A 14007-nucleotide genomic window follows, 5' to 3' on the forward strand; every position below is an offset into this window, starting at 1 on the left:
CCATGATGAAGTCAGCGGACCTCAAAGGTCATGCTTCACCAATCAACGCCCTTTTGGCCTCGAACAATGAGTAGCGTAACATCGCGCTCTGCTACGCCATAGTGAATCCTAACGGATACCACTAACCATTCACACAATCGAGCAAAAACCACCTATATCAAACATAGGCACAAAACAAAAATTCTATAAAAGAGAATCCGCCACACATACATCCCTTAACCGAGGGATTTCACCTTGCTCGCCAAACACGTCCTTTATCTCTCAACGAGATTTACCACATTACCACCCCGGTGATAATTCAAATCCAAAATCATAAGTACAATTTAACCGAAATTGTACTCTACCACAAATCGACCAAACTAGGTCCCAACACAAGTTTCGGATCTACCATAAGCATTATCTGAATTCTCACCCTAAGGTCCCCTCATGCGGGAGTATAACTCTCCAACTTCGAACTATGTTCCATATCCACAACTCGTACAATGCTACCAAAAGTATACTTTACCAACAATTGGGTTCACAAGACCCATCACCATATCTTACTCTAATCTTGAGCACCCGAAGGATTTCAATCAATCCTTAAACACTTCGAACGAAAAATGTAACACAATTACCCAAACCATACCCCCGCAATCATCCAATTGCTTTAGTTTATCAAATTCCACCTAGTCACTCATGTACCTAAGGGTTTCTCCTCGGTACCCTAGGTACAATGTAACCGCAACACAATCGGAGTCGAACACCATGCTAGTAGGTATAAAAGAGGCACCTAATGTCACGTCATGTAGACTCCTTTACCAACATACATCGAGATCAACACTCGATTTCTCGGGTTTCACCCCACCCGTCGAACCTCATGGTTCATCAACTTCAACACAAAAGCGAACACGCGCTTAACAACCGAACACCAAAACCCATTCCTATGGCTTGGTAGAAACATTTCCCAAATACTAAGGAATGCTTGGTTGCACCAAGTCTTACGCCCTTCGCTCAACAATCAAACGCCACCATAGGGTACTTCCATTAGGAACGTCACCCTTAACACTAACATGCACAACACAATGCATTTAACAACCAAACTCAAACGACACTTAATAAATAATCAAAGGACATATTTATTAAAACGAAACGTACCTTAACATCTCCTTGTCGCACCCGTCCCTGCTAACTTGGGACATTCCGACTTATGATGTCCTTCTTTTTGGCAAATGAAGCACACCATGCCATCACCCTTTGGTACCGAACATTTCCAAGACTTGTGACCCCTCACGCCACAATTGTAACACCTAGATGCACTAGAATCCGATATACCCGTCCGTGTACCACCCGTGCTCACGCTCGGACCCTTAGTCCTCTTACTTGGAGCACCATAAGAAACAACCCTTCTCTCACTTGAACGTTCACCAACCTTCGATCGCGAATACGACTCGAAACCTCTAGCCGTGGTGAATAACTCCGCAAACGATTTCGCCTGAACTCTGCTAATTTTACTCTTCAAGTCATCATTCAAGGTTCGATAGAAATCCTGCATCAACAAATGATCATTCCCCAAATACTCCGGGCAAAAACGAGCCTTCGCCATAAAGGTCGTCTTGAGAGTATTTAAATCCATAGAACCTTATTGCAAATCTCGCAACTCATTACGCATTTTCGAAAAATTGGCTGAAGTTCGGAACTCCTCGAAGAATTCCTTCTTAAACTCGTCCCACGATAAAGCCATAAACGTTTCACCACCGACAAGATCAATCTTACCATCCAACCAATCCCTCGCCCTACCCCGCAACAAACTAGTAGCGAGTCTTATCCTCTTCTCGGGAGGGCAATCAATAGTACGAAAACACCCTTCGACATCTGAGATCCAAGTTGTGCTTATCAAAGGATCCGGTTTCCCGTCATACATCGGGGGTTTAGTCCTCATGAAGCTCTTAAGACAACGCTCCATTTCACCACTACTTTGAAGTTCGGAATACTTCCTATCCATTTCTTCTCGAAACACACTCATTTGCTCCGCAACGGTGGCCGCAACTCTAGCGTTAAACTTAGCGTCGTTCATCTCGATCCCATTTCCCGTCGCCATTCTAAGGAATGCAAAGCGATTAGATCACGAACGTATAAAATCACACGCACAACACCGCCTCATCTTGCTAAACATTCGTGGTACATCACTTGTTAGACACGATTTGCACCCGTAATAAGGTTTGCAAGTCCTTATTACGCATACACGCCGTATCGACTAGTTAGTACAACGACCGCCTCTCTTGATGATATATGCAACCGCAAACACAAACAAAACATAATACAAGAATCATTATCACAGCACAATAGCATATTAATAATATCCGCATTACTAATATAAACATTAGTCAACCTATAAACAAGGCACTAACTAAACCCATTCCGACCCGTAATCCTACAAGTCCCGCAAAAAATTTAGCACACACAAAAGTCTAAGTCTAGGCACCTATCTCAAGTCACCTAAATCCCTTAGACCATGCTCTGATACCACTTGTAACAACCCAACCCGTTAACCAACCAATAATGCGAAATAAAAAAAAAATTTCGTTGTGCTGCAAATGGCGCGGCGCGCAATGACCTCGCGCGGCGCCCAAAAGGGCCTGGACAGGCTGCTGTCCCAAAAAGTCAAAAACATAAAAATGTTGGACCACTTCCCGACGTAATTAGACAAAACGCTTTTCACAACATATTCATATGTGAAAAACTAACACGTTCCATTCATAAAATAAGTTTTACGAGGCGGGGCCCACATCGACCCAAATTACCCTTTAAGTACAAAATGCATGTTTCGACCCCACAATTTTAAACACAAAATAAGAGCCGAGCATGGCGATTGGGGATACGCTACCCAATCCTAATTAATCCAAAAGCAAGCCTTCTAAAGCAACTACGCTAGTCCACTAGTCCCATGCTTACCCGAGCCACCGCATCCATGCAAATCTATAAAAAGGTAAACAACGAGAGGGTAAGCTAACGCTTAGTGAGTGCAATAGTTACACACATACATATATAATTTACCTACTTGCACTCCCTTACCCAAACCACACATTAATCCCGTATGTTAAAGCATAAGAAACGAGCTTCAACAATCTTACCACAATAAACTCGTATAACAAGCATAAAAGTTAGTAACATCAAACGCACCACAATTACCTCGTGCATCAATTCGCACAAGCTAGTAACATCAAACGTACAACTAGCATAAACCTTAGCATAATCTCGCATATCATCTCGTAACAAAGCTAGTATAATCAAAATCGTACAACTAGCAACATCATTAGCATAATAATCATAATAATAAGTAAATGCTACAAAACAACTATAAACCATGGTTAACCAATTCTTCGCAAGGGAATGACTTCGCGAAACAAGTCATCGATGTTCATAACAACCGTTAGCGCCCAAACACGGCTATGGTATGCTAACCCCCGAGGTGTTCCAAAAACGGCTATGGCATCACCCCTAAGTGTTCCAAAAATGGCTATGGCATCACTTGATCAATGTGTGAGTAAAACACGGCTATTACTCACAATCATGTGCACAAACATGGCTATGTGCAACAATTTATATGGGCAATGACATGGGAGTAAAACACGGCTATTACTCACCACCATATGCACAAACATGGCAATGTGCATAATTATCAATTAGACAAAACGGATATGTCCCACAACTATGGTCACAAAAATGGCTATGTGACACCATTAATTAATGTGTACAAAAACGGCTATGCAACACCTCAATGGTCACAAAAACGGCTATGTGACTCATTGTCAAATAATAGCATTACAATAAATATATCGGGACCAAAATCTTAAGTCGCATGTAGTGCACAAAATCCGGCTATTGTGACACTATTCCCAAAGGTGTCTTAACGGCTATCGTCGCATCGATGTGCACCAAAACTCGGCTATTGTGCACATCGCGCACAAGCAAATAAATTATATACATACATGTATAACTATTCCACTCACCTTGTCGCCATGAAGAATGCCACCGAATAATCCACAATCGCCAATGGAATGTACCTATTCCATTTATCACATAACAAGTAACACAATTAGGGTGGATATACAAATCAACCCAAATTGACAACTAGTGCAATTTTGACCCAAATGCACTTCTAAGCATAAAGCGCGACCAAACTAACCAATAATTACTAACACACGTGAGAATGGTCCTAATATGCCAATCAAACCCAATCATAGGTGTTAAACACTTATCTTGCCCAAAATGACACTTAAACCCTAATTTGACCCATAAGAAGTCAACATCACGCCATTAGCAAGTTTTGACAGCAAAACATATTTAACTCGGTTTTATACTTCAACTTAATCCATTTTAAGTTTATAAACCTTATTAAATCAGCAATTGGGTCATAATCATCACCAAACCATAATTTTGACTTTAGTCAAAATTAGTCAACCACAAGAACCCTAATGGTCTCCAAAACATCAATAATCACTAATACTAGTGATTACACACTACTTTCAAGCCTTAAACATGGTTAAATCATTAACCAACTCAAAAACCGCCAAATATCAAAATAGCAAGTTTCCGCAAACCCTCTTCATCAGCCAAATGGGTTTTACAACTAACAATCTCAAACCCTAACTTGAATATCAAATCTAACAAATGAAATTCGGAGTTAGAACTTACCAATACTACCAAAACATAGCTAGGAGCGAGATGAACAACTTTAAAACCCGAGCTTTGGCTAGAATTTGACTCCTTCTTCTCCAAATCAAGCTCTCTCACTCTAGAATTCTTCCTCTCTCTCTAAATATGGATGAGAGTGTTTGTGTGGGTGAGAAATGAGCTCCAATGGAGTTCTAGATCAGTTTTGATGACCCCAAACCGATCCTAAATGAAAAGACAAAAGTACCCCTCATTTAAACCTTTTAAAAATGCTGAAAACTGCATCAGACGTGATCGTAGCGCCGCTCCATAAGGTGGAGCGCCGCTCCAACCTTCAGGTCAGTTTTCAGAAACTTGTTTTGGCCATAACTTTTTGACCGTAGCTCCGTTTTTGATGAATCAAATATCGTTGGAAACGTAATAAGATTTTCTTTCCAATGGTAAGGCTTTGAAACATCAACTAAAACTTTATTTGGGGTTGAAAAGATACGTACACACCTTGTCACTTCAGACAACGTCCAGTTTCCTTCGACGTTCAAGCAAGCAACACGTACATGCTTCGTACATTTCATACACGTATCGTACACCATAAATACATTATCTAAAATAAATATTTGGGTCTTACATGTTAACCATAATCACAATTATTGCATGGGATCCCAACATAAGCATCAACTTTAGACAACCATTAACCAAAAAGCAAAAGTTATCCCCCTTGTCCCCTCTCCAAGCCCACTGTCACCACCACCTCCCCACACCCTCACCTTCTATAAATACCAAGCTAATTCCATGCATTTCACACTTGATCTCATTCACAATTTACACACACTTACTCTCTAATTCTCTCTCTAGTCTTTCTCACTCTAAAAAGTGTAAGTTTTAAACTTTCTTCTTCTTCTTCTTCCCTTCTCATTCACGATATCATCATGATCAAAGGGTCTAGCTCTTTAGCTTTTAGATCTTGTTATATCTTGTAGATTCAAACTTGAATTTGAATCCTTCAAGAACATGGAAGATTCAAGCTTTCTAGCTTTGAATCTTCACTTATTTTGTTAGATCTAAATCTTGTAGCTTTTAATCTCTTTATTTTGTTGTAAAGATTCAAACTTGTGCTTGTAATCTTCATGTAACTTGAAGCTCTAGCTTCATGCTTCAAGGATCTTCAAGAACAACCAAGATTCAAGCTTTCTAGCTTTGAATCTTCATTTCTTTTGTTGGATCTAAGTTTTCTAACTTATGATCTCATTATTTTGTTATAAAGATCAAAACTTGTGTTTATGACCTTCATGTAACTTGAAGATCTAAGCTTTATGCTTCAAGATCTTCAAGAACACCAAAGATTCAAGCTTTCTAGCTTTGTAATCTCATAACTTGTGTGAAAAGGATCCAAGCTCTCTAGCTTAGGGTTCCATTACTTTGTTTGATCAAGTTTGCGTTCATACTTGTTTGATTGAAGGAAAGTTTGTAGCTTTAGTTGTAAATAGAACTTGTATTTGTGTTAAGACTAAGAATATGATGTAACCTTGGTTCATCATCCTTCTAAAACTTTAATGTGAGTTGTATTCTTACTTGGTCTTAACATATTGTGTATTGATGGTTGAATCTTGGTCAAAGTGATTCTAACACATCAATGAGTTGTACACTTGAAGCTACAAGCATCAAGGATGAGAACCGTGATGAGCATCAAGCATAAAGAATCTCACTGGAGCACTTGTTTACTATTTTTCGTGGTCTGATCAGACTCTCTGGGCTTCTGGAAAGTTGATTTTTAGATTGTTCGTTTCGATTATATGACTTTTCGTTTAGGCCTCGCCTAAATCCGATATACGGTTTAAGATTTATAGCCTTCCGAAAAGTACTATTCCTTTGTAACGTTGTGCTAAATTTCTGACCTACTTGAACTTAAACTGACGCCACAGTCAAACGAAGAAGAGTTAGGTTCAGAAAATTGGTCAGCGGTTAGAGGACTCACATACAGAGTCTTGGCCACTGACTACGCGTCTTTTCGATTTGTATAGAAGTCGTAACAGCTGTCCAAATTCAGCCTTTTGTTTCGATCTCTATTCTTGTTAAACTTACCTTAGCTTTGATGAATTATAATGATAATGATGATGATGATGACGATGATGATGATGATGATGATGATGATGATGACACTTAAACTTAATTTATGCACTTTAAACTTATGGGGATAACATACTGACCTAGTGACCTTTGACGACCTTTCGGACCGACTTCCTACCTGCATACGTTTCATATCGACTTTTACTGCTTATTCACTGTGAGTTATAGCATCCCTTTACTACTTTTACTATTTTGGGACTGAGAATACATGCGCTTTTTACATTTTACATACTAGACACGAGTACTTAAACTTTATATATGTGTGGGTTACAAACGGCACAAAGATTCCCCTTAGCTCGGTAACGTTGAATCATTGGTTTCCTAACCGTGAACGCAAATCTTAGATATGGATCCATAGGGTTTGACATCCACACTCAGGCTAGTCGCGCTAGCATTCAACGGGTGTTTAATACTTCCAGGACAAATGCACTCGCCAAGTACACCTTTAGGGGGTGATATACATACGTTAAGTCTAGTTACCAGGTGCCCACGGTTAAGCATATACTTTTTATACTAATTTAAACTGCTGATTGAAGCACTGAAATCTCGTGGTCTACATTTCTTTACTGATTACAAACTATAGCTCACCAACATTCGTGTTGACTTTTAAGCGTGTATTTCTCAGGTGCTTAGACGATGTTGCTTCCGCTGTTACACTTGCTGTTATGAACCTGCTGTGTTAGATTTCCGCTGCATTACTTAGAGATGTCTCAATCATGAAAATTTTATTTTGAATTCGTAACTTTAGTTATTTTCAAACAATGGCTTTGTAACGACCTTTGGGTCACATACTTATGTTAACGCTTTTATTCATTGGAAGCACGTTATCTTTTGTAAAACGATATCTTTTTATGAATGCAAAACTCGTTTTCAAACAGCATATAGTGTTTGACCTTGTAATGATCTTGTTGTTGATGAACCGTACATGATGGTTTTGTACGGGGTGTCACATTTGGTATCAGAGCATTGGTTGTAGGGAATTAGGTTGCATTAGTGAGTCTAGATCAGACCGAGTAGGATTCACTAATAGTACTAATCTACAACTTGCTCGTTTACTTGTTACTGCTTACTACTGCTGCATGTTACTGCTTACCCTTACTGCTATGTGAACTTGCCGTATGCTATTGCTTATCCTCGTTACTGCATGCTACTGTCTACTTTTGATTGCATGTTACTTTGTTTAGTACTGTTGTTATTGCCATGCTATGTACTGCGGTAGACGATCAAGGTTGCTGTAGTGCCTGATTACGTGCTTCCTATATGTCTTACTGATATAGAAAAAGTTATTTTTCCTTGTTCAGATGTCAGACATGCCGACCATGACCTTTGACTTCGAGAGCGACTCGGATACGTCTGCTACCTTGCCTACGACTGTTGCTGATGCATCGCTACCCTTCGGCGACTCCGATTATTCTTCATCCAGAGATAGCAGATACGCGCTTGACCTGATGGACATCTCGGACGGAGACGAGGATCCAGAGGAGATTCCAGCTCAACCCAGCCCTGGGCTCCCGGGAGCACAACACCATTCCGGTGATGCTGTGATTCCTGGGGAAACGAAGACAGTCCTTTCCATAACAAGCATGGACATTGGGCTAGACGCACCGCTAATGGACGTGTTGTACCGATTCCACCAGGCAGATATCGACTTATGACCACCGGCCAGACGCTTTCTCCCGCCCGCGATGATCCTGCATTACCTTCAGACGGTTCATCATCCGACGAGTCCAGTGAGGAGGATCCCGAGGAGGATTCTGAGGAGGAACCTGAGGAGGAGCCCGTGCAGCCACCCTCTTCCCTGTCGAAGAAGTGGTACCGTTTCGATGGTACTGTTATTCCAGGGGTTAACGGAGGAAGACCGTTTGTGGACGCACATGGACAGTTGGCTAGGGTCACAGCCCGTAAGCGGGTTGTACCGTATCCTGATGATCCATTCGTACGTAAGACCGCCCGCACTGTGCCATCTACATCTGCATCATCTGGACCATCTGCACCACCAGCGCCACCTGCACCATCTGCACCACATGCCCCACCAGCATCCCCCATCGTCGAGGAACTGACGAGGGGAGTGCATACCCTCCGTGCTCGGGTAACTGAGCTCGAGGATCAGATGTCCCACCTGATGGACATCATTTACCCACCTTCGCCCTAGGACTATTGTAGTGACCCGAACTTTTCCATGTTCATATATATTAAATGAAATTGATATTTACATGATTAAATGTTTCCAACATGTTAAGCAATCAAACTAGTTAAGACTTGATTATTTGAAATGAGTGTCATGTAGACAATTGACCACCCAAGTTGACCGGCGATTCACGAACGTTAAAACTTGTAAAAACTATATGATGATATATATATGGATATATATATATATATATATATATATATATATATATATATATATATATATATATATATATATATATATATATATATATATATAGTTAACATGATATTATGATAAGTTAGTATATCACTAGGTATATTATCAATGAGTTATATACATAAAAATGAGACTACTAAGTTAAGAAACTAAAAACGATATGTATAACGATTATCGTTATAGCAACGTCTTACTGATCAATCCTTAATTAGCGATGTTACTTAATTACGGATTGAGTGCAATAAGATTATAATAGAGGACGGAATGTTTGATGATTATTTTGGGCCCCGATGATCGTCTTTCACTTTAACTATCAAGTGATCAACCACCACAACCCGGTCTTGATTGTTAATTAGCATAATTCACCTTTGCGCGATGTAAAACTCCCTTAGGCAAGATCACAAGTGGAAATTACAAAGGCCTGGGCAAAATGGCAGAAAATCAAAAACCCCTAAATGAGAGGCCATGCTCCCTATTTATAGTATTCAAGATATCCGCGGTATGCGAGTTACTTAACCGTGTGCAAAAACTCAGCGGATTAAACCGCAGTCATTTGCTAGTGTGAAAAGATAACTGCTATACTTATTTTCAGCGAACACTCCATAACCTTGCATTATAGTTCGCGCAGTTCTGCCCTCGGACTTTAATAAATAAAATATATATACAATGCTATGTATATGATCAAGTCCCCCCAGTTTATTATGATACATATTGCAAAGCAGATGTATCATGATAAACTCTAAAAATGCGCAGTTTTTGCAACCATCATCCGCGCTTAGTCATTTTTGCATTTACTTAGTTACCGTTGCAAGACAAAAGTTACCATTTGAGTTATCACAACGGATAATTAATACAAACGTTTACCACCCTTATTTCCCTATATATATCGTGATTCTCAATCACTAATTTTCTACTTGCTTTCTCTTACCACAATTCGCACTTGTATACATTCGCTATTAACCTTTACAAGTTCTTCAAACACAGATTTTCCACTTTAATCAAAAATGAAAATTGACGAAGTCGATCGTAAGGTAGATCCTAAAGCTTTAATTACAAAGTTGTTAACGAGCCCGGAGATTAAATCATCGGCATCTACCGAGCATCAAATCAAACAGGAGAGATAGGTTATTCCCATCGTTGATTTAACCTTGAAATCACCGACATCGCAACCAAGTTCCACAAAATGACCGGTGCAAACACCACTAACATCACAGAGCAAGAAACTCAAATAAAGCACTACTTTATACGATAATCCGATCATATCGGATTGTGAAGGAGATCAACAAACTGGTATAACGCAATCATCTTTGATTCATGCCAATTTTTGTAATATTTATTGTTGCTATTATAATAATCACATTGTTTTGCAGGAGGCTCGCCTTTTAATCCAGTTTTTCCTAGCCCTAATTCCGCGGCACAAATTACAGAACTATTCTGCACTCCCCTGACTCTTATGGGGTGCAGACTGATGGCCTATCAGGATATACTTATGCATCAGCTGGCGCTGCTCAGGATCAGCGCCAACAAATGAAGTTAGCAATCCCCGGTGAGCTTCGCCGCGAATTCTCCAAACTTTCTGCGCTTGATGCGCACAACAGTTTTATTCAAAACTTCTACATGTGCTTCAACTCGGCGTACGATATGATATGCCGGCAAGAACAATTTTTCAATGTGCTTGGAGCTGAACAGCAGAAGTACAATGCGGAGAGAATCAAGGCTGAAAACAGCGAGAAACGCTGTGTTGATCTATCCTATGAAGCTACAGGTATCTACTGCAGCTGACAAACAAAAGAATTTTGAAACCACAATCTCTTCATTGCAAGAGGAGGTTTCAAGGCTTACTGCAGAGAGAGACACCGATGTGGCCGCAGCAGCTTCCGCGAAGCTTGAGTTCACGCAACTCCGCCAACACCTACCGGAGTTTGCTAAAAAGGTTCTCAATTCTCATCCCGTGAATGTTCTGTTTTCCACTTATGCAGCTGCCTTACGACTACGCGAGAGAGTAGAGTTTCTGGATGAAATTGCTCCACATTGCACCATACCAGATCCTCTGCCTCCCACCATTGGAGATCGCGTTTATTCACTTGCAGAGGCACGTAAAGCAGCTGCTACTGCACAAGCAAGCTTAGCGGATATTCTAATCGACAAAGTTACTATAATAAGTCAACAAGATGATGCCACTTTAAAAGACATCTTTGAGCTTGACTTATCTAAACTAGAATAAAATATTATAGAAATTAGCGCCCAGCTATCTCTGCGCCATTATCAATGAAACTTTATTTTTTCATATTTATTCGCGAGTACTCTTTATTTATATAGCGCTTTTATCAACAATATTCATAACACAAACTTGTCCTTTGCAATTTCCAACATATATTATTGTGCACATAATAAATGCGTACTTTTGCGAAACAATCTGTATGCGTATATGCTTATACGTTATGAATCTTCTAAGTTCGTCGAAATGATCCTTAGGCAATTAATCAGCATTGTGAAGCATCTAAGCATTGGCAAAATCAAATACTTAGGATATAAAATTCCTTTCGCAATAATTCGCATGCAAAAGTGGGCAATTTTATCACTTTGCTATTTAAACACTGCCTAATACTATAACATTATGAAACAAACTGTAAAATATTTCATATTAATTCGCATTTCACAAATAAACTTTCTGCTTACTTTTACAAGTGTTTATTTTTAAAAATTTTTACAAGCGTGATCAAGACTTGCAAAAAATTAAAAACAAAAACACCTAATAAGTATATCAGCCATATGCCTTAAATTCAATTTCGCACTTTGTTCATATATCCTTGATAGTTTTTCGCAAAGCTACACGTAATATCGCTTTAACAAAACGGCATGCCACGCATTAGGTAAAATTCGCCCTTCCATATCCGCGAGCTTATATGAACCTGCGGCATTAATTGCCACAATTTGATAAGGGCCTTCCCAATTAGGACCCAATTTGCCAAGCTTTTCTGCTCTGCTTGCTTCATTGCTTCACAACACCCATTCACCTATAGTGAAAGACAAAGCACGCACTCTTTTATTGTAATACTTAGCAATTTGCTACTTATTATTCGCTTCTCTGATAGCAGCCATTAACCTCCGCTCCTCAATGAAGTTCAGGTTTTCGCGCAACACAGCATCATTCGCTTCTTCTTCAAAGTTAACTATTCTATGCATTGGTACCAGAATTTCTGCGGGAACTACTGCCTCAGAACCATATACCAAGCTAAAAGGTGTTTCCCCTGTGCTTTTCTTAAATGTTGTGCGATGTGCCCATAACACATTGGGTAATTCATCTACCCAGCCAGTTCGCTTTTCGCACAACCTCTTTTTAATACCGCTTACTATATCTCGGTTGGTTACTTCGCATAAACCATTAGCTTGTGGATGCGCCACTGACGTAAACTTTTGTACGATATTTAAATTAGTGCTCAATGTCTTAAAAGGATCTTTCACTATTTGAGCACCATTATCGCTAACCAATTCTCGCGGAATGCCAAATCGGCAAACAATGTATTCCCATACAAAATTTCGCACTTGTACACCAGTAATAGTGCGAACCGTCTTAGTTTCAACCCATTTGGTAAAGTAATCGATTATGACAATTAGAAATTTAACATTGCCAGGCCCTGCAGGAAATGGCCCTACAATGTCAATAGCCCATTTATTAAACGGCCATGGTGAACTAACAGGAATCATATCATGCCGCGGCATTCTATTCTGTGGAGCATGCCTTTGGCAATTTTTACAGCGTTTAACAATTTTCGCTACATCGTGGTATAGGGATGGCCAAAAGTATCCCATTCGCATAATTTTTTGTGGCAATAGTTTTGTAGCCTGAATGCAGTGCACAAGTACCATTATGCACTTCTTCTATAATCATTTCTGCCTCGATTGGGCCAACACAACGAATCATTGGTCCGCAATATGATTTGCGATATAAGATATCATCTTGAATGATATACATCGGCGCTCACCCTCTTACTAAACGAGCTTCGCGACTATCATCTGGCAGAATATCACTGCGGATATATTGTCGAATTGGGTTCATCTAGTTTGGCTGTTCTTCTATAACAGATGCAACCATTAAGTCACTATCTATTGATTTACTTGGTAATTCCTCAACCCATACTTGTTTTTGAAAGTGCGAGAACGTTAAAGCAGCCAATTTGTTCAACGCATCCGCCTTTTTGTTTTGGTTTCTTGGCACTTGTGCAAGTTCGAAACGCTCAAATCGCGCTGCCATTTCTTTCAGTAGTTGCAAGTATTTCTGTATAGAGGGATCGTGTGCTTCAAAAGATCCATTAAACTGATTCGCTACTAACTGTGAATCTGTAAAGACACGCAGATTAACAATATTCATTTTTCTCGCAATATTTAAGCCTGCGATCAATGCTTCATATTCGGCCTCATTATTTGTCACATCAAAATTAAACCGCAATGCATATGTATGCTCCTCACCACATGGGCTTGCCAAAACTAAACACGCGCCTGCACCTTCTGCGCACGAAGTGCCATCAGTAAACAAATCCCAAGTTTCACCAGGTAATGGTTTTAGCGCGGTTCGCTCATTAATCACCTCTAACTCGCCAGACAGTTCAGCGAGATAATCCGCCATAACCTGACCTTTTTCAGCAATACGCGGAAAATATGATATTTGATAAGCACCTAATTCTACTGCTCAGAATGCGAGTCTACCAGATATCTCTGGTTTGGTTAAGACTTGCTTGATTGGCATATTAGTTAATACATGCACTGGATGCCCTTGAAAATACCTTCGTAGCCTTCGTGTTGTTAAAATAAGCGCATACACAAACTTTTCAATAGGCACATAG

The 14007-nt window shown here is 39.8% G+C and overlaps 1 protein-coding gene across 1 annotated transcript; it reads right to left on the reverse strand.

Moving 5' to 3' along the window:
• Positions 1-13191: 13191 nt before the first annotated feature.
• On the reverse strand, positions 13192-13790 carry LOC139854480 (uncharacterized). Its single transcript, XM_071843783.1, has 2 exons — positions 13351-13790; positions 13192-13240 (listed from the first exon to the last, which is right to left on the reverse strand). The coding sequence occupies exons 1-2, from the start codon at positions 13788-13790 to the stop codon at positions 13192-13194; spliced, it is 489 nt and encodes a 162-aa protein (XP_071699884.1).
• Positions 13791-14007: the final 217 nt, after the last annotated feature.

This window comes from Rutidosis leptorrhynchoides, chromosome 6, assembly GCF_046630445.1.
Source record: "Rutidosis leptorrhynchoides isolate AG116_Rl617_1_P2 chromosome 6, CSIRO_AGI_Rlap_v1, whole genome shotgun sequence".
NCBI classification, from domain to species: domain Eukaryota; kingdom Viridiplantae; phylum Streptophyta; class Magnoliopsida; order Asterales; family Asteraceae; genus Rutidosis; species Rutidosis leptorrhynchoides.